The 27,902-nt window shown below is 38.7% G+C and overlaps 3 protein-coding genes and 1 long non-coding RNA gene across 44 annotated transcripts in view; 2 read left to right on the forward strand and 2 right to left on the reverse strand.

Moving 5' to 3' along the window:
- The window catches only part of Camkii (Calcium/calmodulin-dependent protein kinase II), a 147,315-nt gene extending 144,952 nt beyond the window's left edge, over positions 1-2,363 (reverse strand). For 5 of the 33 annotated variants that reach the window (XM_076773645.1, XM_076773651.1, XM_076773648.1 and 2 more), the window contains exon 1: positions 1,432-2,360. In XM_076773645.1, coding sequence (XP_076629760.1) covers positions 1,432-1,496 — 65 coding nt within the window. In that variant the 5' untranslated portion in view covers positions 1,497-2,360. Of the gene's footprint in view, positions 1-1,431 lie in introns of all 33 variants that reach the window. The other 28 variants (XM_076773658.1, XM_076773654.1, XM_076773656.1 and 25 more) reach the window with 16 other exon arrangements.
- Positions 2,364-3,123: 760 nt separating this feature from the next.
- Gfat2 (glucosamine-fructose-6-phosphate aminotransferase 2) lies at positions 3,124-19,987 on the reverse strand. 4 transcript variants are annotated; one of them, XM_076773638.1, is made up of 15 exons: positions 19,840-19,987; positions 11,730-11,837; positions 11,512-11,601; positions 11,219-11,362; positions 10,650-10,816; positions 10,293-10,434; positions 8,991-9,014; positions 7,740-7,760; positions 6,306-6,463; positions 5,988-6,227; positions 5,720-5,918; positions 5,241-5,485; positions 5,007-5,162; positions 4,767-4,895; positions 3,124-4,692 (listed from the first exon to the last, which is right to left on the reverse strand). In XM_076773638.1, exons 1-15 carry the CDS (start codon positions 19,844-19,846, stop codon positions 4,447-4,449), a joined length of 2,076 nt encoding a protein of 691 aa, XP_076629753.1. In that variant the 5' UTR covers positions 19,847-19,987; the 3' UTR covers positions 3,124-4,446. The 4 variants fall into 4 exon arrangements, with proteins under 4 accessions (XP_076629753.1, XP_076629755.1, XP_076629754.1 ...); XM_076773640.1 differs by lacking the exon at positions 8,991-9,014; XM_076773639.1 differs by lacking the exon at positions 7,740-7,760 and having other exon boundaries at positions 3,125-4,692.
- On the forward strand, positions 11,356-16,556 carry LOC143345960 (uncharacterized). The gene is made up of 3 exons (XR_013080363.1): positions 11,356-12,057; positions 13,034-15,886; positions 15,960-16,556. It is a non-coding gene; the product is annotated as an uncharacterized LOC143345960 (long non-coding RNA).
- Positions 19,988-20,001: 14 nt separating the features above from the next.
- On the forward strand, positions 20,002-27,848 carry LOC143345956 (cytosolic carboxypeptidase-like protein 5). 6 transcript variants are annotated; one of them, XM_076773625.1, is made up of 10 exons: positions 20,002-20,195; positions 21,884-22,189; positions 22,275-22,567; positions 22,641-22,979; positions 23,065-23,336; positions 23,397-23,544; positions 23,862-24,334; positions 24,416-24,623; positions 24,704-24,865; positions 26,727-27,848. In XM_076773625.1, exons 2-10 carry the CDS (start codon positions 22,075-22,077, stop codon positions 27,468-27,470), a joined length of 2,754 nt encoding a protein of 917 aa, XP_076629740.1. In that variant the 5' UTR covers positions 20,002-20,195; positions 21,884-22,074; the 3' UTR covers positions 27,471-27,848. The 6 variants fall into 6 exon arrangements, with proteins under 6 accessions (XP_076629740.1, XP_076629738.1, XP_076629742.1 ...); XM_076773623.1 differs by lacking the exon at positions 20,002-20,195 and adding an exon at positions 20,203-21,425; XM_076773627.1 differs by lacking the exon at positions 20,002-20,195 and having other exon boundaries at positions 21,450-22,189; positions 23,862-23,958; positions 24,034-24,334; positions 26,727-27,847.
- Positions 27,849-27,902: the final 54 nt, after the last annotated feature.

Below are 27,902 nucleotides of genomic sequence, written 5' to 3' on the forward strand. Positions count from 1 at the left end.
GTCACTCGGGGTCACGGGTGACACGAGACCGATATCCATGCCCTCCTAGGACACCTATAGAACACGTCGAAACTCGCGACGAATAGCTAGCCGCGTGTGTTATTGACGTATTTCCAGCAAATCGATTCGTATCAAACGACGATCGAAATCCGTTACAACGATAACGTATAACCGAAAAGACTTTGCATCCAGATAGCTGGATAGTAATTATTTAGCGTTATCGAGGTTATGGAACGAGTGACACCGAAAATGAAGAAAAACGTGTCACGAGCCAGAAAACTTTAATTTGCTTCATTTGTTACTTAAACGATATCAACTTTCTGGCTCGCGACACGTCCGTGTGACCCTCTATAACCAAAACGACAGAATCGATCGAACGATAAACGCATCGGGGAAAGTAGAGAACCGTACCATAAGGAAAACAAAGCGCTGGCGAGATCTAGTGACTTTTAGGGACAACGTCATGCAAGGCTGCAACCACCTGCCGTCGCTGAACTAGGAATGGGAGAATGTCGAGGGCCGGCCGAGCAAAGGATGAAATCGTAAGAAAGCCGCGTTAAAGGGAAACGAAAGGTAAGGAAGACGGAAGGAACGAAGGTGCTGGCGGAAGAGAAAGATGGAGAGACAGACAGTGCGAGAAAGAGGTCGAAGGAGGGGGATGAAGGTAAAAAGCGGCGCGACGACATCGTATTGATTTGGTGACAGATCCGCGTACGATGCGGATACCTCGTTTTCGACAGTGTGACCACCACGACGGCACAACGCACGGATAGCAAGCGCCCTGACGCTTTATATATAGAGGCTGAGCCACGAGCAGACAGGCCGTGCCGCTTAAATATAGACGAAATGCAACGGGGTGTCTCCCGCGTGAGCAAAAGACACGGACGCGAACGAGCGAGGCGACGAGATCGCGACGAGAAAGGCGGATAGAAAGAGAACGATAAACCGTCAGAGTGGGGTAACGGGTAGAGAAGAAAGAGGCCCCGCATACGTAGAGAATAATCATGGCCGACGACACGGCGTCGTCTGCTAGGAACACCACCGAACGGATTTTCGTTCGATCGCACGCGTGTTCGTGTTGCACGACACGACGAATGCGTGACGTGGGACGAGCCATCGATGACACTAGATACGCCTCGACGCACGAAACTCTCGTGACACGCGAGTTCGCGCGTAATAAAAACACGACACGGGACAGAGGACAGGTGCACAAGTACGCGCGAACGAGAGAGAACGACAGACAGAAACATCAGAGAGAGAGAGAGAGAGAGAGGGATGGGAACGTGTGTGTACACGGAGCCAAGAGAAACGAAAGAACGGTCGCGACACGCGGTCGCGTTAACCGATCTCGACAAACTCTTTTTCGTTTTTCGTTCTCCCGCGTTCGTTCGTTTCGTCCGATCGCGTATACAATGATTTTCTGTTACTTACTTGCCCAGTTCCTCCTTGAGATCATAGTTGTCACTGAACCTCGTGCAAGCGGTCGGAGTAGCCATGCCGAGGTATCGCGATTATTTACCGCACTAACCGAGGAACGTAAGCGCGAGAGCCACTGCCGGCCGCCACTACCGCACACGCTAGGGGAAACTTCGCAGGTCGAATTCGATCAATAGAGGGGAACCGCCGCGGCGCTGGTAGAACACCGGGTAACCGTCGCGAGGGAGGGAGGGTCGTCGGACCGGGCAGAGGGGAGGTGGTTCTGTCCGCGGGATCCGTCCGCGTTACCGTGGCACCGACGGTGGGGCAAATCGCGGTCGTGCCAGCAAATATTTGCGGGCAACGACAACCGTATCCTTTCCACGACGCGTCCGCACTGCTCGCCGGCAGACCGTCGACTGACTCGCGTAGTGGTGGTACCTTTGGTCTAGCGATGGCGCAGACGGTGTTCTCGAGTGCCGCTACCGCCGGCAATGGCGACGTCGACGACAACCACGACGCGTATACCTGGTAACGGTGGTCAACACCGATACCACCGCCGGCAGGGCTGACGATAGCGCTCCGCTACCGACCCGTTCAAGCGCAGCCAACCTGCGCGAAATAACCCAAGGGGATCGAGGCAACGCATTTAAATTTAGCACCTGGAATTACGCTCGATCACGCGGCTAAACTTTTCAAGATCACGCTTCACAGTACAATTTACTTTCCGTTCCGTATTTTCTATTTGCTTCTTCCTTTTTTTTAACCTCTCTTTTTTGCCTTTTCTTTTCCTTTCTTGTTCTCTTTTTTTTCGACGAGGGCTCTCTTGCAAGGGCGTACCGTGCTTTCGATCGAAAAACGACCGACGTATATATTCCGCGCGAAACGGTGATTCGTTCGTGAATCGTTCGGGATATCGAGCTAACGAGCGTCCTCGTGACCTCGGTCACCGAAAGCAGTCACGAACCGTCCCTGGTTAGAAGGGATACCGTGCACTGACTCGATTCCGCATGTCCGACATAAACACGAGATTTACTACTGGCGCATACGCCGACCGAACGGAGCTTCGGTATCACTTCGATCGGCTTTTTGGCGCACGTCCAATTAGAACGATACACCGAGCATAGATCTCGAGAAATTAAAAGACGAACAATATACGCACGATGTATGAGGTTTGATTCTACGTTTATTACCACGTGTTGCCAACAACTGCGAAAAACTAATTCTTTTAATTGTTCAAAATGGGGTTTATTGGTCTGATTATCTAGTAACTTTGATCGGCAAGGGTGTAGTTGGTTGGTCATAGAATGCGCAACTACAGTCGAACACGATTAATTTTATTTAACAATCCCGACGTTTACCGCCCTCTTTTGGGGAAATCTATACTAATAATAAAACTCGATAGGGGGTGTTTATCTATAACAGCATCAATCGAAAACCGTTAAACGTGAAGTTACAACATTTTGCTCGTGCCGTTCAAAAGAATCAGAGTAAGTTTTAATAAATATCCGATTTCAAATTCTAAATAGTTTCTGAATAATGAATTAAGATATTTTCCGTTCGATTCTCCATTGTTAGTTAACTCGTTTGCATTGTATGAACAAATGAAAAATATGTCCTTACCAGCGAATATTTTTTTATTAAATTTGAAAAGTAGTAAAAAACTTAACATTTCAGTAAATTATTCTCAGTCGCTACTATTTGATCAAAATACATACGCCCGTATATATACGTCAATGATGCCAATGGGTTATCTATATATATAATAATGATAACCTATAACAAAATTGCAATATTTGCCGAGTTTCAATGAGTAGCATTGCTATTTGTTTGTTGAATAGTTTATTACATTACATTACATATCAATTCTAATCTTTATTTTTCTCTTTTAATTTGTGCTTTTCTAGATCAAAATAAGTTCAACACATATTCTTTTTACTCTTTTGCTGAACACAATCACAATTCATCAAAACACGTTATAGAAACTTAAATTATAGAATATTTATATTCATTAAAAGTTTGTTTATCCTTGGATATATAGCAGAAACCTATATGGATAAAATTACAGGTGGTGGGTTTTCCAACACCTTGATTAATCTCAGTAAATGCATATTTCTTCTTGAATAACGTTATTCTGCAATGTAGTAAACGAAAAACGTTTCAAGATCTAAGGACTAAAAAAATGATGTATCACTTTATGAATTGTAAGCATTGTTTTATAAATAAAATTCGTGTTTATATAGTCTTAGACTTAAGATAATACACTTCTGTTCTTAACAAAGTAAAAGGAAAGTATCAAATTTCGGCTGTTCCTCTAAAATACTGTACAAAATATAAGTTTTTGAAAGCGTATGATAATCGTTATTTTACGAAGGTAAAGGGAATGGCGATCACCCATATTCATAAGTTCATTTATAGCTAATTTCCTCGTTCGATCGAGAATTCATAATACACACATGCACACATTTTAGAATAACTTATGTAATTTCCATGATTCCGTACATGACAACTTTTCTACCACAGTCGTATTCGGCTCAATTACGAAGTAAAATCACATCAGCCTGTAATTTGAAAAGCGTCACGCCAATCTCATTTCACCCTAATTGATATGAATATGAACAACCGTTAAATGCACTATAATCATTTATTGGGAAATCCATTTGATAGTTTTCCCAAACAAGGAACGTTTTCGTTGATCTTTAACGGTATACTTAACCACTTATTGTACGATTAGATATAAAGGCTAGAGATGGTCCAAATGATTAACTCAAAGAACTGCATAATACGCGTACGAACATAAGGAACATTCGTTTCTGATCACGTTCGTACTTTAACACATATACGAGTCTATAATCGCTAAGTACTTAGAAACGCGTTAGTCAACGACAAATTACACGATTTCTCGCCGTAGCGAGAACACCACGGCGCAGTTTGAAAATCACATTTTCTCTGGTCCTCCATCGAATTCTACGATTAGCACGTGTATGCTGCGTTCGAAATAAATCACCGATGTACCGTCCCGATCAAATTTTATTCGGTCGTGACCGATTTCGCCAAATTTCTAGGACAATCCACATTGCAACCGCGAAGTACCGCGATGTGGAACGATAGCAATTGCATTGGTATGACTGTAAGGATTCCTTGCAAGCAATCGACTGTCTTAGGTACTTCGAGGACTTTGTCCGCGAACGATTTGGTCTCCTCGTCTCCTTCCTCGCAAATGAGAATCGGTTTACCGTCTCGCGCGGTTACTTGTTGCAACGCGTTCATGCATTTCTAGACAGAACAATTAAAGCATTATATATACCTGTTAAAGTAACAGTAACTTATTACTTAATTATTCTATTTACCGTGTAAACAGGATCCCTCATAACGATCATTAACACGGGCATGGAGTCGTCAACGAGTGCCAAGGGTCCATGTTTTAATTCACCGGCCATAATACCCTCGCTGTGCATGTAAGTCAACTCTTTAACTTTCTGTTAACAAACAAACGAATGAGAAACTATATTAGTAATCGATATTTGAAACGATCTAAATATGGAAGCCTGGCTATCAATGATTCGATTCTTGAATCGCTGGCAACTTACCAGAGCACCTTCCATGCATGTGGCGAAATTGTATCCTCTGCCCATAATCAATAGAGATTTATGTTGGAATAGAGACGCAGCAAGCTCTTTCACCTTTTCGTCGAGCTGCAAAACTTGACGAATCAGGTTGTCCAAGTTCTTTAGTCCTTCGATGATCTATTGAAAACGGGCACGCATTATAAATTTTCCCCCCAGTTTTAATTTTCGAGCAATCGATCAGGGTTATAAGAGTACCTGTTGACGTCTAGTACCAAGGGAGATTCTGTCCTCGCTCATGACCAGAGCAAACATTACTAGAGAAATGAACTGAGAAGTGTAGGCCTTGGTACTAGCCACACCGATCTCGGGGCCAGCGTTTATGTGAACTCCGCAATGCGATTCGCGGCAAATGCTACTGCCTACAGTGTTTGTGATTCCGATGATCAAAGCTCCACGACCCTTGCAGTAACGCAAAGCCATCAGCGTGTCTGCTGTTTCGCCTGCCAAAAGAATAACAAAGATTCAACGTTAGAACGACGACTAGGATCTTCCTACTTCTACCGAAGGGAGCACAATGACTTATGTTTGAAAAGAACAAACACTATGACTGTGTTTTCTTTATATATTTGTATCCAAATCAGAAGGTTACCTAAACTCTATAACAAATGACGAAACAAGAAACTTTGATCCCCTTGGTGGATCTAGCGTTAACAATGAAATTTTGAAAGACCTACCTGATTGAGAGATGAAGAAACACACGTCGTCTCTGAACACCGGCGTATTTCTGTCTAAGAAATCAGAGGCCAGCTCGACCATAACTGGCAGTTCGGTCAGCTCTTCCAAAAGCTGTCTGGTGGCAATGGCGGAATGATAGCTCGTCCCACAACCAATAAGCATCAAGCGTCTGCACCTCTTAATCTCAGGAATGTAATCCTAATAACAAATCTCCATTAGACTAGCACTTTGAAACGAAGGAGTATGGCAAAGATGTTTCGAACTCACTTTGATGCCTCCCAAAGTGACCGAGTTGTCCCGGAAATTCAAACGCCCTCTCATAGTGTTTACCACCGACTCGGGCTGTTCGAAGATTTCTTTCTGCATGAAGTACTCGTAATTGCCCTTCATGATCTGTTGGATCTTGATTTTCAGGGTGGTAATTTCTCTCGCGTGAGGGTCGTCCAAGCACCGACGAACGCGATGGATGCTGAGAGCACCGTCTTTAACCGCGGCCACATCATCGTCCTAAAATTAAAAATAACAAATTTGTTGGTGTTCTAGATCAGAAGTCTAGGATTATACTCGAGAGTCTAAGGGTTTTACCTCCAAAAATATAACACGATTCGTGTGCTCGATCACAGCGCTGGCGTCAGAGGCGAAAAAGTACTCCACTTCTTTGTCCTCCAAGGGTTGGAACTCGGAAGTGCTCTCGCTGCGCGGTATTACCGGAAGTTCGGCATTGCGGCCATGTGGGCGATGGTCTATCAAAAAGTATAAATTAACTTTTTCGCACTGTCAAAGAGTGTAACGAATATCTGTACGTTACATCAGTGGTCGACAACCTATGACCCTGCGGATCGAGCAGTGACGTGATATGTTCTAACAACTGATGAACCAACTACAACAGTCATAAGGACATCGAGTAGAATTAAGAAAGATCTTTTACTATTACTTTGGAAAAGTTGTCGATAGAAAAAGGTTGTCGACCATTGTTTTGCGGCATACATATATTACAAATTCACATTTCAATAAGATACACACCAAGCGCAATATTCACCAATTACTCAATACTTTCATTCACCGGATTTATTGTCGACGCTATTGTACAGAATTCGGTTCGAAGGTTATCGAACTGAAATATAAAAGTACGAAACGAAGTCACGTTTCTATCCAACGAACTCATTCGATAGAAATCGTTACGTTTTCGACTAATAGAGATCCTCTTCTCAATTTTTGAATTACGAGGACCTCGACCAGACCGGAAATGTTGTATCGAATAAACGCTGATTGGCTAGAAACGCGGGCTTGTTTAAACTCTGTACAAGCAACTTATATACAAAACTGTAGACTCGTTGAATAAGAGGCGTGACCGATGCACCAAAATTGCACGAAGAGTCGTGCCGTTTTTTTTTTCTGTTTTTACAAGCCCCCGCACCAAATTAGCCGAAAACGTGATAAGTAATGTTCGTATTATAGATACGCTCGTATTAAATAATAGCAACATTATTGATCGTCCGTTGTACCTTGTCTATCTAAAGAGAGGCTGCATCGAAAGACGACGTTACGTAAGTAAACATTCGTGTAATGACGATAAACGAGAACGACAGCGGCGTGTAAATTATATGGCCGTGACGACGATAGTAACAAAGCGATCAGGAAGTACAATTGTTAACACTTATGTGAATACTTTTTCGAAGCTAAGGGACCTCTCACGAAGGAAACACCTGTTAAAAAAAAAATAGAAAAAAGGAGAAAAATATTATTACTTTTCCGTATAAGAGTCGTGTGTTAGAGATTATGTCCTGCGCTTCCTGGAACGTGTGCTTCCGCGCTGAAAGGAGAAACGCAATTTTGTATACGTACTGAAAGCGTGGCGATAGACCGGACACGTGCTTTTCTTTAACATCAGTCATGAAACACCGCTGTGCGGATCCAATTCCAAGCGATCGTGTGTAAGATTCAAACGGAGGCGCGTGGAAAGCGTGACTGCATGCGGAACGCAAGCGGAAGGAAGCGTATACGAATGTAAAGTATTACCTTTGGTCGGTGCTTCACCTTCTGCTCAAATTTGGATGCGAAGGGGGAGGGAGAGACGAGAAAGAAAACAAAATAATTAGCAAAACAAGTAACGCAGTGACGATGGTGATACAAAATATACAACGACGAATGCAAAAAAAAAAAAAAAATGTGAAACGCACGCCTGGAGTTGTGGACTCTGATCGTACGTTAACGCGTTGCCAACTTTTTGTTTAACTATATGCAGAAACATGGCCTTAATCAAACTTTTATAACTCGTGGTATATGGAGATGAACGTGAAATTTTTGTAGCGGTGCTCATCTTGTCTTTGGGAAACTAATCGTGCACAAAGTTTTTTAAATATCAAACTATAGACTCCTTTTTCTTAATGTTATTGAGTAGTATATTGATTCTTATTTAGGTCTTCTTGAATGTTATCTTTTAGTTTCTATATGTTTTTAAGCGTAAAAAATATTTCCTCAATTTGTTGGCAATGTGTCAAGGTACACGGTGTTTGATTTTCCGCGACGAGTTTGGGGAAAGATGCCTTTCGCTCACAATGGAACGTTTCGAAACTTCTTTTCGCAAACTGCAACGCACAATTCCAATCACAAAGCTACAAACGCGTAAGTTTCTGCCGTTGACTCGAGAGAACAATCCGAATGAAAGAGAAATTTCGTTTGTACGCCAACATTTTGATAAATAAATATGTTACGATAAATATGTATAGTTACGATCGTTACGGTACGCAATTTTTTCAGAATTAATAAGTACAGGTTTAGTCACCGACATTTATTATTAACAAATAATAATTGACTGATTCGAGTCGGCGCGTAACTGTCTTTACAAGTTTGAATATTATTTGGTGAACATTTTCGTAACGTAAAAATTTATGTAAATCGAATTGGGTGAACGAGAGAAAGCCAATGTTACTTTGTTATTTTGTTATCCAAAGACGAAATGAGAGACAGCAATTTAGAAGTGGTAGACACTTGGACGAAAATGTTTTAACAAAAATGAAATCGTACAACGTTGTGTGTTCGTAAGAATTTTAGAGAAAAATGATGTAAAACACTCATCAGAAGTACAAAGCGAAATTGATTTGCATGCGTTTCAGGAACGCTGAACCTTCCGTGGAGCCACAGGAAGCGTGGTGTATGCATTTCGATAACACAAACGTTGGATGACGATACAAAAATAATGTGATGCGAATTACTACAACGAAAGGTCCAGTGTTGAGAAGAGCAATAAGTGTAGAGTAGTGTATATACCTTTGTTTACACGTGGAAGTTCATCTGTCGAGACGAAAAGTCGAAGAAGAACATAACCGGTAGGTGATCATGCAAAAGAAACATCATGTAGTATCTATTTCAAACTGAATTACCAAGGAAGTTTACATGCAACCATTATTTGTTAACGTTCGAGAAAACAGTTAACAAATAAAACTTAAATTAAGAACTACGATGTTATATTACATGAAAAAAAAAAAAGAAAAATACATGCTGCTTGTATTAACAACGTGCTGGGTACGTCGAAGTAAGATTATTTTTAAAAGGTAAATATTGGCTACTCTATTTAAGCAGCTATAGTACAAAGTATCTAACTCTTTGTTAAATATTTCTCAAGAAATATACTTCTGGCGTAAACAAGATACTTGGTATTAGTATCGTTTGTTTGTTAATTATTGTTATCGAACAAAAATTTCCCACATTTAGCCCCGTTTCGCTATCAAACATTCAAGAGCACAAGATAGGTGGGGTAACAATGTTTCTTAATGTGTTAGTTCTAAAATATTCACAAAACATGAACTATTCTAGAATGAGCTACAACTCAAGATTACGGTAAACACATGCTATTAATATTGGGTTGTTCAGAAAATGCATAGCGTTTCTAACGAATGGCATTGATGAAGCTGTTGACGATTATCAGTTTTCATTCATGTTAACAGTTGAAGAGAAGGGTGGCATTGCTCATATTAGTCATTTCTTGTGGGTACAAGGATCGAGAATTTTGTTAACTGACACAAAATCACGGATCCAAAATGTCAGCTCCATTTTTAGGAAAGTCAGGCTCAGATCAAAAAACTCACATCGCGTAGGATGGTCAACAAGCTTCGATTCTTGGGATAACTGAATCTTGGTAGGACGAAGACTTCGCTGAATTCCTAATGTGGACGTAACGAGGATGTCGTGGAAATTTTGCTACGAACTTTTCAAACAACCCAATAGTTTCCTTGCCACTGGTACATGAAAACCCATAAGTATTTTTGCACATTCCCAGCGACTGTCATACCAACCTCCTTGCAAGGAGAGATGGAGTATAACTAACGACCGTGTATCATAACTGCCTCGCCTTCGCCCTTTAAAGAAGTGTAGAAGCAACGTATTCCGTTTCGCGAGCACCGATACCGTTGGTAGCATTATTAATTTATCCCTGGGCGCCCTAGTGACCCGGAAATAGCCTTGTGATCTCTCCGAAAGTTCACCAATTTATACCTTTCTCCGTAACACGTTATTAGTTCTAACGAACTCGTGTCGATCGCACAGCGTACAAAACACGATTGATCGACGTACCTTTGCCATAGAGGATGGGCACATGATCGGTGGCCAATCTTGTTTTCGTTTTAATACCGACGAGAAGCGGCGATCCTCTTCGCGTAGCCACGCACTCGGCTGGGAAATGCTTGCTCTTAAAGCAGAGAGCGAACGCGCCTTCCTGGAATTCGGAATCGGTTCGATTACAAGCAACAATCGAATCGTCATTTGGGTGTTTTTATTTGTCTCTAAATCTAGCTTCGATGCAACGGTTTGATTCGAATAGCGCGTATTACAGACTCTCGTACAACGCCATGCATTAAAACTGTCCGAAGGCGTACCCGATGGAACGTTGTATTCTTGTCGAGAGTCATTGTTATTCAAAGTAACGCTCACCAATTGTTGGACAACTTGCTCGACGAGCTCGCGGAACGAGTAACCCGGATGCTGTACCCAGAGATGGTGAATGAGTTTCGCAATTACTTCCGTGTCGGTGTCGCTTTCGAAGACGTACCCCCGTTGCTGAAGCAACGTCTTCACTTCCTTGTAGTTGGTCACGATACCTTCGCAAATAATGCAGCGGCTTTACAAAAGGAACTGTCGTACAATCGCGCGGTTACGATATTCTTTAACCTCGACTACCGATTGGACGAATCTAACGACACACTTTAATCGCGTACTCGTTGTACCGATATATCAAACAACACCGGAAATAAGTTGTCGCTGGTATCAGTAAGATATACTTGTTGAAGTTCGTTATAAAAATATAACGAAGTTCAATGACGACTTTAGTTTACAATAGCTTTCAATAGCTCAAACGTAGCCGCGTTACACATAAAAGGAGGTTGGAAAAAAATTAATCTCTATTGTTGTCCTAAGTGTTCGATTAAATACCAGCTTAAATTTTTTTTTTTTAAAGACGCTTTGGTGATAACGTTATCTAGATTTTATTATCTAGTTTTTACCATTGTGCACCACCAAGAACGCATGCTCGCTGTCTGACCGCTGAGGGTGGGAATTCACTTCCGATGGCACACCGTGTGTCGCCCAACGCGTGTGTGCGATGCCCACATGGCTCATAGTCTTCGATTCGAAGTCGATTTCATTATCTGCGGGCGCAATGCGTAAATTTTAACTTGTAATAATAATAACATACAACGTGACACTGATAGAAAATAATCTAGTGGCGTTGGACAAGTATTAGAGATTTATGCGAACGGGGAATTCGAGAAATAGAAAGACACCAAGGTATGCATACGTTGAGAAATTTCCTCCTCGAGAGCCTTGACTTTTCCTTGCTTCTTAATTATCGAGATATCCTTGCCATCGGCGCTGTCAAGGGCGACGCCTGTAACGGAAGTAGATATTTTAAAACCCGTGTCCTCTTTTCCATTTTCCCCCGATACTCGGAAGTCGAGATAACCGAATTCCCGAAACGTCGTCTCTTAGAACATAGTTTTCTGGACTCATTCTCACCTGCTGAATCATAGCCTCGATACTCCAATCTCTTAAGCCCGCCGACCAGTAGTTCCAGAATTTCCTTCCTGCTTTTCGGCGTCAGGTAATTCAGATACGCGAAAATTCCTGTGCAATAGAAACGATTCACCTTGAACGAGGTTTAATAGATTAACTTATTAATGTATGTATATGTGATTTAGGAAGCTCCAGACAAGAAGAAAGAGTTACAGAATGCGGAGGGTTCGTGTAAAAATTCGTCTCGCATGATGGAAACATGGAAACCGAAAATGCTTGTTTAAGTAAATGGTCTGAGGTCACGAACGTGGACTACTAATTAAAAAATAAGGTCAGTAGCAGATAATGCGTTTTAACGGGGATCTACTGGACTCTCTTGGAAGGGAAAGAAAACGGTGGACCTTCGATGTTGATCCCGACGATTAACCGATACCAGATTTTTCTATTCCTCTCGACTTTTTCCCTCTCACGTTCGCCGTTCGAAGGCCGACAATAAAACGCGGAAAGGATTCGATTTATCGATACGTCGCGCCGTTCTTTCTCACCCCTGGCCGACACTGCGCAATGTATATTCGATGAATCTTCTATGTACCCTGAAACGAATTTAGCCAGCGAGCTATTTCTATCAAATCTATTCGATCCGGAAGAAAATCCGTTTTACTCGACAAATATGTTTCGTACTCGAAATTCACCTAGTGGGTGACTGAGAATCAACGTAATTTTATTCATAATTAGCGAGAAAGAATATCCGCGTCGATACGCGTTCGAGGTCCCGCAAGGCATTGCAAAAATGCAAAAAGTCGTCGCCCGTGAGCTGGCCCACACGAACGGGCCCGCGAGGAGGCATGGGGAGGGAAACGGGGGAGGGGGTGTGACTGGTAATTCGCGACACACGTGCACAGGTGAAAGGGAAAGCGCGCGTGCGTGTGAATCGGACGAAATGCTCGTTAGAACCTCGTTCCGCCGGTTTTCGTCCTGCGACCACCGTCGATATTGTATCAATTTTCCGCGCTGCGACAACCATAAGCGCTAGAACGACGTCTAACGTTACAACCGTCCTTATTCCGTCGCTGTCGCGTTTCTACGTGCGATTCGCAGACCGTTCGATACGGACATTCAATCGGAGATAGTGTTTTAGCGCTGGAATTTAAGAGTATCGTGTTTTAAACACGGTGTCCTTGGTTCGTTATCGATAGAAAGGCTTTAACGTTACGATTACATCAGGGAATTATTACAAACATCATTTTCCATCTATCGAATCAAAGTTTTTAAGTATTTTGTGAAAGTCCTGAACACCTTTTTTTTAGGGACGAAACAGCGAGCAGTCTATCTAATGTTGGACTTTGAATCTCCTACGACGCGATTTGAAATCGATGTTTTGAAAAATAAGAAGAAAATATCTACTATTCTTATGCAAAGCGATAAGAAGAGGTATTTGAACTTAATACTTTAATTCTCTATAATTTAACACGACTCTAAAACTGCATATCTATTATCTATTATACATTTTTTTATGACAGATTTAATCCTTTTATCAATATTACAAAACAATAGTGCTATTGTCTGGGATTCATTTTTAATTAGTTCACAATTGTACGTTCAATGAAACAATTTTCGCAAAAGCAAAATATAATTTGGGTTATAGAGAGTTAAGAAAGTTGACACGAATCGTCAGTCAAGAACGTGGAACTTATTTCTCCTTAGACTAAGCAACACTTTTACATTGTATATTCAGGTTAATCCAGAACTAGGGAAAACAGAGACGTAGAATAATAAGTATACGTCCAAACAACCTTAAGCTAAAGTACGCTATTTCTACGCAAGGTCTTGCCATCAAGGTTAAAAGTTAATTTATCCTTATCACCAGAAATGATTTTACGATGGAAACGCGAATTGCACTGAATTTATAGCGAACCTATAAAGCGTCTCCCTTACATACGTTTCGTCCCTAACCCATTGATATTCGATCGTTTTACGACACGATAATAAATCTTCAGATGCATTTTCGTCGACGTACGTACAATGTTATTTCATGCTTGATGGCAGCAGAGGCAGGCAAAATTTTATTTCGAATGTTTCCAAGATAACATAACAAAATATATGGCATTCCATTTAAAAAATTGAAAATCGCCCTTCGTTACTCTAAAAATAACGCAAATATGCAAAATTTATATACACTCCTGTTAGTCGTAAGAAATTAAAAGTTTGTTCTGCTTCATTTCTTTCTAATTAGAATAGTTTTCGAAAAAATCGTGATAGCGTGAACAAGTGATTCTGTGATCGAGTTAAGAATTTTGCCCACCTCTGGATCGTTGAACCTACCGCCCATTGTTATCCAGTACGAAAAACTCGAGGAAAGCGTCGAGGTCAAAGGCCACAGGACGCGCACTGTCTATGCAACTTGCAAAAACAATACTAACGCGTGATCATGCGACCACCAACGAATGTAATTTGATTTCGAGCCGAGACCTGCCAATAGAAAATCGAACAATCGCATTGCTCATAGATTCTATTGCAATCGTTGATAAGCGAATTGTCTTCCCCGACGATAACGACATCTCGCCACTAAAGCTTCAAAGCAATCACCAAACACAGATTGTCATCGCCAGAATCAAGAAAAATGATCATTAAGGGTATAGAGAAAACGGAAAGAACGATTATAGATCGCGATAAGCTTTTTTAAGACCTTCTTTAATAATCCAGCTGATTTCGATTTCCAGATATTTGCGTTTGATGCAATTGATAACAGAGCTACATTGATTATTATACGTTCTACAATCACCCCTATCATTGCAACTTATTGTCGCGATAATCTCAACATTGAATGGACGTTAACCGGAACCTGACGACAATTCGATAACGAGTCTACAGTAACAGATAGCGTGGATCGAAAGGGATATGTACGTAATATTTAATGATCGTTTTTGGTTAAACTTCAATAATTTCGAACGAGGAACGAAATCGACGATTATTATCGATCTCTCCACCGTTGAAACGGTCTCTGCCCGCGACGAACTGATTGGGATGCGTTTGGTGTCCGTGAAAACAGAGTTGAACGACTTGGATGTTGATGAACGAGCAACGAACTTACCCTTCTCCGACCCACTGACACCAAAATTCGTCGATTAGATTTGAGAATCAACTATTTCGAAATAATCCTACCTGAGCACGACTCAGTATCTACGTTCATAGATAAGAAAAGTCAAGAACCATTGGCCTAGCCCATATTATAGAACGTGCTAGAAATTCTAAAGATAACATAGTCCAGGCATTGGTTCGAAAGTCTCCAGTATTAAAGAGAGTAGGGGCACTCGATGAGACCAATGTCGCAAGAAACATTGTTAAAATTTGTTAACTCAAAAGGCATCGACTTCCTGCGGCAACCGGCTGCGTTCCTCGCCCGTTAGTTATCGCTAATCGAGCTAAACAGAGAAGACAGCGTCTCTCTGCAGCAAACAAATGGTAATAAATAGCCAGGAACCTTGAACGTGTATTCCACTTACCGATCAATTAACGAGATCGAGAGATACAGAAACGATTTTCGTTTCAAAGCGCAGATTGTAAAAGACGATGACACGTAGAGATAAAAAAAGGATGACGAGTGAAAGGAGGAATGGAATACCTGGGGGAACATCTTCGACGATGGAATTCTTTGGTGGTTGGGTTATTTCGAACGTCGACTAGCAACATTCTTGCACATATCTTCGGTGCTCTTGAAATTCCGTGAACGAAGACAAAAATAGAGTAGCGAAAGGACCAGAAACGACTTATGCTCCGAAACGATTTGAAAGAGCCGATGATACGTGAAGGGAGAGCCAAAACCGCTGGAAGAGAATTCTTAACGGAGGAATTCCTTATTGGTCCGGCTACTTATGTTTTCCTTTTTAAACGCAATTTTACGTCCGCTTCTTAAATATCTCCATTAGTTCTAGAGACATGGAAGAAATTTGTTTATTTGATTCCCAATTATGATCTTTAGTAATCATAGTTTTAGCTCATGAACAAGAACTCGTCGTTCAGCTAGGGGTTGAAGCAACAGAGATGTTGGAGATTTGAAACAGTGGTGCATGACTCGACAGAGAAGAGCATCAACGATCGTGAAGAATGGGAAACGAGTTGGCGTTAGCTACGCCAAAAGATGAACCGTACTCGAAGACTAGGTGAGCAATCGACCAGTAACCAATCGATAGGACTCGTTTAAATGAAATTTCATCGAGAATTCGACCCTTTCAGCGCCAACCTACGGGAACCTAAGAGGACGACATTCCTGAGAATTTCTCGACAGAAGGATTTCTTGTTCGGCGTCTCGAAAATGTTGTGCAAATTCTGACTGCACCGTGGACCCCGTAAACGTAAACAAAAATCAGGTTCTGTCGGCGAGGCCACTGAGTTTGAATTTTGCGAGGAAGGTAAAGGTAAACTGGTGTCTCCGGAGAAAGGATCCTGCATACTGGACGGATGAACGATTGTGTTCGTGCATGCGTGTTCCGCGGGGCCACGTCTAAATGTCACGTGTAACTGTCCCGGTATCGCTGCACCTTCTCGCGTCGCGGCGTCACACGTCGGGGAAACTTTCACTCGTCGGTCGCGACGTCTACTCGTGTCTCGGTCGATAGTCCACCTCGATTAGACGCTATTGTGTGTCTGGCCGCGTTATAACTGTATCCATAGTCGACGACCAGACAAAAAAGCTTACCCTCCCCCCTTCTAGCTACTTCGTTACGGTAACTTTCGATGAACTTTGAAAATGTTGCAGGGGCCGTTGAGTCACGCGATTGCAACACGTTGCAATCCTGTTACCGTTCGAACGTATCGTTGCCTCGTATGCTTCCGTAGTTCTACGGAATGCAGCTACGATCGGGAAATATTCAAGCCGGTATAGTTTTCACATTATACTGCCCTCGATTGCAAACAAAAAGGTTCCTCTTCTTTGCTTCGACATCTATTTAACACTGGAGGTCAAAACCACCTGTGCCTATTACAGTGTGTATATCAGCATTATTATTATTATTCTTATATTATAGTAGACTAGCGAGTTAATCTAAAAATATATACATATGTGTGAGAAGAAAGCTTGCAACGAATACTTAACCCAAGAATTTAAGACAAATGTACGGAAGGTTCGGTCCAATCTCGGAGCGCATGGTCTCAGAAAACGGTGCTGGATGATCTTTATTAGATCAGAGAGACAATCATGGTACTAAGGAAACGTAAAGCTTTTTAGATCTTTCAGGAAGTTTGAAACCCACTGTGGTAAACTGATTTATCTATCTGTTTGCCCTCGCTGTAGCGTGAACAGCTGTTTTTCAAACGAAATCGCCACGTTTCGGTTGAAAAAATAGTCGAAAGAAACGGCACGAACTTTCTTGAATAGCTAATGCGAATCCAAGACCGAGGAAAAAAAGAAATCCAATCTCGGTTACGGCTCCAGCTGCAATGATATGCAAATTCCTTTGGTGTTCGCGGGACGTTGAACATCCGGAGGTAAACACGCGGGTCGTCGACCGACGTGCTTACGCCTTGATCGTTCCAGGGAAACCTGGAGGATGGGTGCACGTGTCCGGAAAACGCGTTCGTGTCTGGAATCAACGTCGAAACGTCGATGGAACGTGTGACCTAATTAAAACTACACACCGAGACAGCAGCCCCGAAATAGTGAAGATCGGATTGGATACGCTGGGTGTAACGCTGGGATTTCGAACGCTTCGAGAAAACGAATTATTTCGAATCTGATTCGAAGCCTTAAATACAATTCTTTTTATCCAGAAATTTACGAAAAACGAGATTCTTGAAATGTCGTTTTACTTCCCTAACACTTTATGAATATGCATCCGACCGCGTGATGCTCATAAATATTTATTCGCGAAAAGTGAATTTGCGCTTGGATCCTGATAACTGAAATCTAAAACATATTTGCAGATGCGATGCAATAATACACCGAGTCGTATCATTAATCTTTGCGTTTTGTAGTCAATCGCATACCGCGGAAATATAACCGCGGCGGGCGAGAAAAATATATTAATCGTTCACAGGTCAGCGACATGAATGATTTTTTTTTATCGCTGGATAAACACTTGTGTAAATATAGGAACAAGTTCAGCTGAACAATCGGGGTATCGGATCGACCGTTCTGATCGAGTATATCAAGTACATGCATCCTTTTTTTACTATGTATTTTTGTACTACGTTTACTGTCATTATATGTTGCAAACGGCTTTCGATGCTTCAGAGATATAATCGAACATTGTTATTCGCAAATATATGTGCTCGAGTCCAGACATAGACGATTGTCTTTCGCTCTCGACGGTAAACAAAACTTTATCTCGAATTTCCTGTTGTTTCCCATTGTCTGGGTAAATTTATACAAGAAAAGCCGCGTCTGATCAACAAAAAATGCAAAATAAATAAGTTGTGAAAGATTCGTACAAACGATCTGCAATAATTAAAAGTAAAGATAAGCATATAAAATAAGCATCATTCGTGCTTGATTTTCAAGATACTTTTATTATAAATTTATTAGGATTGAAGAGCTTCAAGCTTCTTGGAACTGTTTTTCGAATTGTTTTGCGAAATATACGGAATTAAGTCGTGGCTGCTTCTCGATTACACGGTTTTAATCGATGTTTAGCAGCGGGAGAATGTTACGAACGCTTCGAATTCCCTTTCTTCGAATCGAACTCTCCGGAGACTGACTTTCGCCGCGGCGAGAATGATCAAAATCACCGTATTACACCGCGATCGAGTGACGCAAAAAACTTTCGTAATCCCTTTAGCTTCGTGACATTTCGACGAGTTCCTTTACAAAGTCTGTATGACAAATTTTGATAGAACCCGAACGGAGCTTTCTATGTTTCGAGAAAGAAATTCCAATGTCGCAAGCATTACCGCGTATGGAAAGAATTAGGATTAGAGAGTGCTATGACGGAAATTATACGAAGCTCAAACTGATTAAAACTAGCGCTTGTAATACTTTTTTGTTATCTATCAGCTCGGATCGATTTCTTTTACGTCTGAATGAATATGATAAATTATACTTTCGTTTGCTTAATTATTGACGCATACATGTGTATTCGTGGTAACCACGTTTCACGATAAGATTAAACTTAATTCAGAATTAATTAACAGAACCGAATACGATACAATACACTCCTACCTACGCACCTTCAATACTATTATAGAAGAAAATAATAACTATATTTTTCTCGATAATAAAACTTACTCTCCTTTACATTCTATAGTTAATGGAATGTGCCGAAATATTGTTGTTATCAGGCCACACCGGATTCGGTTATTTGATCGCTGATATAACTATGTGCTTCAACATAGACAACGTTTTCCTCTCGATCTTTTTTTACACTCCGTTACTTTACCACCAAAAGTGAGAATATGTACCTTGCATACTAACAATTGTACTGAATGCGTTTCCACGTCATTCATTGTTCTAACATTTGCTTTTAATGATAATTAGGTACAATGGATTAATGGCATTTCGGGCGCGCAAAAATGTATCGGGCTACGCCCGATTTCTCGAGACCTCAATTTTCGAGTACCCGTATGTGTCGATCTAATAAAAGAAACAATAAAATAAATATAAAATGAGTAATATAAATTTTATTTTATCGATGCAGTTTCAATCATAACATCGCGGAACCTAAATCCAGGAGTGGAGAACACCAAACCACGCGAAACATTTAGCGTGAAAACGGACATGTGCCCAATAGTAGTTTCGTTAATAAGCCTCGAATCAGAAACCTCTGAACGCCTAGAAGTGTTAAATACGCGTGCAGCTTTAAACATCGTTTGAATTGCCACGCGATTGTCAGGCCGCATATTCACTTGCAGTTCGCGACTGCGCGGCAAGTGGATACACGGCCTTAAATGTTCCAGATGTTAAATCGAACGGCGATGGAGAACGAAACGCGCCGGTAGCGCGTCAATAGAACGACAGAGAGTGTTACGCGACGCTCTCTGACCTGTCAGAACTTTTCACGGGAATACAAATGTACACTCTTTACTTCGTGATTTCCCTTTCGAAGAATCCAGCGATCCCGACGTTTTGTACGGTAAATGAAACGTAAGGTATACGCGTCGGATAGAAATTGCTTTTACTCACCGCACATGTTGTACGAACGTTGAGTACACGCCACGTAAGTGCGAGCAAACTTGAAGTGAAAAGCAGGCGAAACGTCACTGGACAGGCTCTGTGTTACTCGGAGCTACTGCTTAGCACAATCTGAACCTTACGACAGCGTGCTCGTGGCTCTTATGATAGGAGATTTCGCATAGGTGTGAGTAGAGGCACATCCATGGACGGTTTGTTTGTGTGCATAGCACGATCGAGCCAAGCCATTGACAGTGTGCATCGTACATACCAGGGGGGCCAAGCGTGGATGTCTGGCGTTCGTTTAGTTAGCTCAAGTTTGGTAGGTGGCACAAGCCGATAGTGCTCTACACACTTGGAACGTGTCGGTGGGTACCACACAAATATTCGATGTCGATGTGTCGATAGTCGCCATCTTTAATTCATTGTCGTTTCAAATTGTTCAAAACGATGGTTGTTGACCGGTGTTCTTCGGAACACTAATGTTCCGCGGAATTATGAAAGCAGTGTACTACCTAAGAAATATTAACGCTTGAACTAACCCTAACCCGAACCTGGTTTGGTTTTCAGTTTCGTAGAATAGCCCACGTAATCGGGTTAACTTTGTACGAAAAATGCATTAAGTTAGAATCCACCATAGGTTTAAAAAAATACAGTTGTCAGCTCTATCACTATTGCACTAATACGCGTTATGAAGACCCCGCAACCGCCAAATTCATGTGAATGAATAAATCCATGTGTCATATTCGTACTAACCTATCTGATAACAGGGCAATACAAATCCTTAGTCGTATGAGTAACTACATAATATACAAACATAAAGTTTAATTTCGGATAAGGTCCAGATCAAGATTTTAAAGCAGCAATATCATACATATTACTGCATATCGTTGCATTACACGTCTTGAATATCGCCAAGTACATAATAGAATCCATTCTGTAATCGACGTCTATTCCTCCTTACACTTCCCGCCATTTTGAATAATTAAAAGAAAGCAAATTTCTTAAATTCAACAAGAATTCCCTCCAATAACAACACAATATGTAATCAATCACAATCACCGAAGTGCACTCCGAAATGATTGAATCGACTTTTGTTGATTTAATTCGTATTCACACTGACTGTGTAAAAGGCAGAGTACGCTACTTGTCGATGAGTTATGGTTCCTTTTTACCACTGCATACAGGGCCACCACAGAGTTGATATATCGATAATTTAGATGATATCAACTATGATTTTTTAATAAAGACAATGTAAAATATAGAGACGATAATTAATTGTACAAAATAAATATGCTTATGTTAATAAAATATGCGATTATAACACTTGATTGGGAATTTCTTTTCGCGCCTTAGATTCAACTGGTCCAAACGAATACGTAATAATCGGAGTATTGTGCCAAATTATGCCATCGGTAATAATTTTGAACAGGAAAGAAGCCTATATATTCGTCGATTGACACAATATTTCATTTCAGATAGTATTATATTATATTAGAGTGTGGTGATTCGTCGAGAGATTAAATTTTCGATCAGTACATTTTCAGTACACATTCGTCGTTTCCTTAAAAGCACCCTATAATTTTCGTATAACTTAGGTATAAATAACATTTAAAAATATAAAAAACACGAGTTATATAACGCACGACAAGAGTCGAATTCGAGTCTTCTATGAAAATGTAACATTTTGTAAAGTTAAACGAAATTCCAAATTAATTTCAAGTGTCATGTAACATATCAATGTAAAAACTCTGTTAACATTATCGCAAATACACCAAGAAAAGATTAAAACAATTGATAAATGGTGACACTCGTCATTCTGTCATAATTAGTCACAAATAGTAGTCGTTCGGATATACTAAAAGTTATGGTGAACTGACAAACATGTTTGCACTAACTGTAATGATGAGGCTTGTGGAAATATTGGGCGAACATAATTTAACGTGTATTGTTTAAACAAAAATACACGTAGAAGAACATTCGCCTGGATCCTAAAGTTCATTAATCATTTCGTAATATAAAGTACAGGCCAAGCCAGAAATTGTCTCAATTTCAGAATAACTGTCAAACATGACATTTTTAATATGATAGCAACACTGCAAACAAGGAAAATTGGGTTTAATATCGGAGAAAGTGAAAACACAAATACCACAAATTTATATACATTCAGAAGTACCATGTTTTTTACAAACTTGTAAAAAATTTCATAAAATATTTTACACACAATATTATAACCTTTGACACAGCATGGCAAATACAGCTGACTTTATTGCTTGTGGAGACTTTGTGTTTTACGATAATTTTGATTCAGCCAATTTAGCCAAGGTTGAACTAGTCAAAGTACCAGAAACATCTGAAAAGGGTATCTTATATTTATGTCTTGACCTATATTTCTCATTGAATGCATCGATGCAAAATTTCATCATAAAATATTTATTTCTCCTTAGATGGAAATGAAACAGAAAGTAAATCATGTAAAAGCTCATCCTCTGACGATGCAACAGATTATGAATTTAACTTATGGACAAAACATGATTGTCATGGAACACAATTTCAAAACAACAACAGGACATGGTTTTATTTTGGTGTTAAAGCTTGTGCTCCAGGAGTTTATGTCAAATTTAATATAGTCAACCTAAATAGACAAGTGAAAATGTTTAGCCAAGGAATGTGTCCAGTTTTTAAAGTTGTTCCTGGTCATATGCATTGGGAACGGATTCGTGAAAGACCTACTTATTCTGTAATTATTTGATACAATTTTAAGTACTTTTTCTCATATTTTCAAAATATCATTAAAATTCGTAATATTTCAGCTGGATCAGAAAGGCAATGATTTTACATTGTCATTTCTTTACTTGACACCTGAAAATTCTAAAGCTATTACATATTTTGCGTTTACTTACCCTTTCTCTTATACTGATCTACAAAACTATTTAAGAAGAATTGACATAAAAATAGCAAAACGGACTATAACATGTGCAGATGATGTTTATTATCATAGGGAATGTGCAATAAAATCTTTAGAAGGACGAAGAATGGATATTATAACAATAAGTTCATTTCACAACATATCAACAGAGAGAGAAGACAGACTGAATAATATGTTTCCTGAACAAAATGAGGAACGACCTTTCAAATTTTGGAATAAAAAAGTATGTATCCATTTATTTTAAATATTCTACAAAAACTAAATTATATAAAATTACCTTGATATGGAAATAAGGATATAATTTCCAGGTAATTTTTATTAGTGCCAGGGTCCATCCAGGAGAAACACCATCTAGTTTTGTTTTTAATGGCTTTCTTAACTTCCTTCTAAATCGCGATGACCAAATCGCAACAACTCTCCGTCGCCTATATGTGTTCAAGCTGATACCTATGCTCAATCCTGATGGTGTAGCCAGGGGTCACTATCGAATGGATACCAGAGGAGTTAATCTTAATAGAGTCTATCTGAATCCTTCTATAAAAGATCATCCAACAATATATGCTGCAAGAAATTTAATAAGGTAATAAAACACTGCCACCTAACATCTTGCTTTTGTAATTATAAAAAAATTATTTTAAAGGTATTATCATTATACATACGAATTACCAAAAGAGGATGAAGTTTCAAATGCAGGTTTCGAAAATGGAGAAAATACTTTGACCATTATTGATTCCTCTTGTACAATTGCGAATATAGTACGCGATACGACAACAAGATTGCTTCAACAGGTAATTAATAGAAAATACAGTAGTATCCACTTAAATGACCGCACTTTTGCCCACTTAAGTGTCCGCGATTATCCCCACCAATTCTTAGAAATTAAGCGATACATTGTATACATATGTATATGGTTTCGGGTGCCAGCTATTGTATCTCAGTCGCACTTATCCTCTTTCCTTATCTCCGTTGAATTCTGAGAAATAACCATGCCCATTTAAATGACCGCGACCAGTGGAGAGCACTACTACACACATATACTAACTCGCATGTTATTCTAACATAATAAAGTAGAGAAACAAGTACTAACAAGTAATGTTAACAATAGGTAACTCTTATGACATTAGATGAAAAACATAAAGATCAACCAGAAATTTTTCAGGAATGTGCATTACTCAAAACCAACTTGGAAGACATGCCTCAGGGTATGCTATTTAGAATTGTATTATTCAACATGATCCCCAAAATTCTTTTATTTATTTATACAACATTATGTGAAGGTGGTGGAGAAGGCTTGTGTAATAATACAGAAGAAAACGATAATTCGGTAGAACTTAAATCTGATAAAAACACTTATACAGCTGTTGGCATAGGACAGTTACCTAAGGAGGATTCGGGATTGTATTTATATATTGATCTTCATGGTCATGCTTCAAAAAAGGGAGTTTTTATGTATGGCAATTACTTCGATAATCCAGAAGATACAATAACATGTATGCTTCTACCAAAATTAATGTCAATTAACAATCCAAATTTTCATTTTACCTCGTGCAATTTTACAGAAAGAAACATGTACATTATGTAAGTCTTACCAAAAATAGCATTAATAAAATTAAAATTATTTGAATTTTTGCATTTTATTTAACGAATTTATTTATACAGAGACAAAAGAGACGGTATGTCGAGGGAAGGATCAGGACGCGTAGCTGTATATAAATTAACTGGTCTCATACATAGTTATACACTTGAATGTAATTACAATTCTGGACGTTTGGTAAATACAATCCCTGCAAGGATGCGTGATGGTGTTCATAAAACCATCTCTCCTATTTTTGTTCCACCAAAATATACACCAGCAGTTTTCGAAGCGGTGAAATATTTTGCAGTCTTTGTGCCGTAAATACTTATTTTATATCTTATAAATAATGGTGTGTTTAACTATACTTACAGGTTGGGGCAGCATTAGGTCCCTCGATTCTTGACCTTACAAGTAACAATCCCAATAGTCGACTGCCAAATAGTCAGTATCGTTCTTTAAGGGGTGTAAAATCTTTTTTAAAATTAGCATATGTGAACAATGTTTCAACACCATTCAGCAAATCTCTACATAAGGTAAATTTTGATGTCAATACTGAGAGTGAAGTTTCAGCCGTTGATATAAAACAGTGTGTACTCTCTTAATTTGTAAAACCACTAAATTGGTATGCTTTCGTGTATTAATTACCAAGACACATTAGTGCCTAAATAGGTTGCACTTTATGTTGCTGATTAAAAATGTGGGAGAGAGATTCATATACATATAAATTGTATATTAGTTGATTTTAATATCGTTAAATTATGGATTCCTCGTTGCAAGAAACGTATATTTTTATTTTATCGAACTATAACATTGTGATGACAAAAAATTTTTTACCGCCGATAATTCTATATAACTCAGCATATTAGATATTTATTATTATTATATATCTATCTATTATAAATTTTGTAAAATTTTTATTATGTCATACTAATGGGTCTTCCATCTAATATATATGTATGCATGACAATAATATTTGGTATACTTTCGTATAAAGGTTTATATGAAAACTGTTTATAAACTCGTTTTTTTATAGATTTATTAGACAGTTTAATCATAATTAGAAAGTGTATATAAAATGCAAATATACACAGCTTATATATTGTGTTTATTCTATTAACAAAAATATAATATTCCTATGCAACCTGATATTGCATAATTTTGTTTAATAATGCAATCATATAAATTGTTAAGACTGTAAAATTTTATATCATTTTGCATTAGAGTTAATTGAGCATCCATTACTCTATGTTAATGCTTATACTTGTGTCAAATAATATATCTTTTAACGTTTATTTATTATTTTTTAATCAGTTTTCGATGCATCACGAATCTGATGACAGTAGACAAGTGCACTTGACGTAGTATTACATGCACTTAAAAATTATTTCATGGTTGTGAGTGATAGTAAGAAATACACACATGTGTAATTAATGATGTCTATTTCTTTAGCGAAATGCACAAAATAGTGGTTTAGACGACTAAACCATAAGTCTCTGGGTGATGGTGTCTATTCACGAAAGATGTGCAGATTTCCAAATCAGAATTTAATGTTGAAGTTTAGAAAAATTTTACTTCAATTTGTCACTAATCGAATAAATGACAATAATCATGGATTTTCTAGATCATTCATTTAATATTTGTATTAATCTAACTAGTGAAACCAAATATCTTATATACTTTTTAATCATTTGAAAGAACTATCAAGTATACAATGTGTCTGTTACAAAAATAAATATGAATGTGTGTTGTACTATTGAATAGAATTGTTATTATTACAAAGAATAATGAATGCAGCAATTGTCAGTTACAAAGTATAACTTCAGAATAATACAATGTTTATTGTCATGCTCTTCATTATTTATATGTAAATGCTGTTATTAATTGAAAATATTATGTATAAATTCATGTATAAAAATTTTGCAATGTATCCTATTATAATACGCCATGGATACGCACACATACATGTCCCGTTTTAATAAATTACAGTATTTTTAGTGATAATTTCTTTACCTTATTTTTATTTTATTCCCCTTTATCCTTGGTCCCACTGTTGCATCAATTATAATATTGTTTATATGTTTCTAACAATATTAAACACATTTTTTTCCAAAATGTTTTGTTGACCTGTGTATTATATTTAAGTAGAAATCAAAAGGCAATCTGTTTTGTCTGGAATATTGGATACAAAAAGTTGAATAGGAAATTATGAAAAACCACGAAGAAATTAATCTCTCTCTCACAAACTGGTATTTACATTGATCATGAATTAATTGATATGTGCTAAGTAATGTGAGAATGTAGAATGTTTGTACAATCTGCTTGTATTCTCTTTTGACAGTACATAATGATATTTGTTAGCAAAAACTTAATTGAAATTCGCGCTTTTATTCACAGGATGGTAGCAATATCATATCTCAAGATTTGTACAATTTAAAAGGAATTAAACCTCAAATAAGCGACTCTTCGGTTGGGCCAAAAAACTCAATGAAGAGTGAGACAAATATTGTTAAAAAAACGTGTATTATTCGCCGCAGCACGTCTCTTTACACTGCAGTTAAAAGAATAAAAAGTAACAAGAAACCTCGACAACCTATAAATCGTAGACCGTTAAAAAATCAGTGTGTTAATAATATCGGGAATAATTCAAAAATACCCTCAATTAGATCAGAGGCCGTTGTAAAGGCGTTTCTAAAGTCTACAGAGAATCGGTTAAAAACTTCCGGTTTTGGGTGTATCGACGATTCTTTAGGATCACAAATGAGAGAAACTAGAGAATATCCGGGTAAGAAACTGGCAATAACAAACAAATTATCGAAAATGGCACTGTCTTTTGAGGAAACAGCGATCGTAAAACAAGGAGCAAAGAGATTGAAAATCGTTTCTACGAGTATCAACAAGGGCCGTCCGGAAGTCGGGGAGTCGTCTAACAACATATCGGAAACTGCAAAACTACCACCGAAATCGTTATTTTTATGTACCAAACAAAGCGTGAAAGGAACTTCTAAAACGATTAAAAAACATTGCCGAAACGTAGAACAAACTAAAACAAAGTCTTCCAGATCTAAAGATAGGAGTTTAAATTCTACAGTGGTGGAAAACTTAATAAGCAATGAGCGGGCAAACGAAATTCCAGACTAAAATCCATAAAGTATGTTGCTATAGAAGAGCAATGCATTAGTAATTGGTTGTAGCTTTATGATTCTTTTAGACAAATAGTTTACATATAAAAAATTATGTACACTGAACATGAAAATTGTAATTAAAGTATTTAGAATGCGTGAAAAGAATATATTAAGGACTTTGTGGCATTGTTAAAGGTATGTTTGTTTCTTTAATTAAAAATATAAAATTAAAGAGTATTAAGTTTATCTTATGCAGTCTTCTTGTGTAATCGATATTAATTTATGGGAGATTACATCATAGTATTAATTTCACGTATTTCGCTTTCTTCATATTCTCATGTGTATATACATATATATATACACAATATTTATATATTAAATATACCGTACACATGTAAATTTCACCATATATTACATTGTTTATGTAAAAAAGAAAAAACTAAATAAT

This window comes from Colletes latitarsis, chromosome 9, assembly GCF_051014445.1.
Source record: "Colletes latitarsis isolate SP2378_abdomen chromosome 9, iyColLati1, whole genome shotgun sequence".
NCBI lineage: Eukaryota > Metazoa > Arthropoda > Insecta > Hymenoptera > Colletidae > Colletes > Colletes latitarsis.

What these genes read in the sequence shown, in the direction of transcription:
- Gfat2 (XM_076773638.1), bottom strand. An exon ending in TCGAGGCTATGATTCAGCAG is followed by an intron (nt 11,602 to 11,729) that starts GTGAGAATGAGT and finishes CTTCCGTTACAG; the next exon opens with GCGTCGCCCTTGACAGCGCC. An exon ending in TGAGGGATCCTGTTTACACG is followed by an intron (nt 4,693 to 4,766) that starts GTAAATAGAATA and finishes TGTTCTGTCTAG; the next exon opens with AAATGCATGAACGCGTTGCA.
- LOC143345956 (XM_076773625.1), top strand. Translation starts at nt 22,075, where the DNA reads ATGGCAAATACAGCTGACTTTATTGCTTGTGGAGACTTTGTGTTTTAC. An exon ending in CAACAAGATTGCTTCAACAG is followed by an intron (nt 23,545 to 23,861) that starts GTAATTAATAGA and finishes TGTTAACAATAG; the next exon opens with GTAACTCTTATGACATTAGA. An exon ending in GAAAGAAACATGTACATTAT is followed by an intron (nt 24,335 to 24,415) that starts GTAAGTCTTACC and finishes TTATTTATACAG; the next exon opens with AGACAAAAGAGACGGTATGT.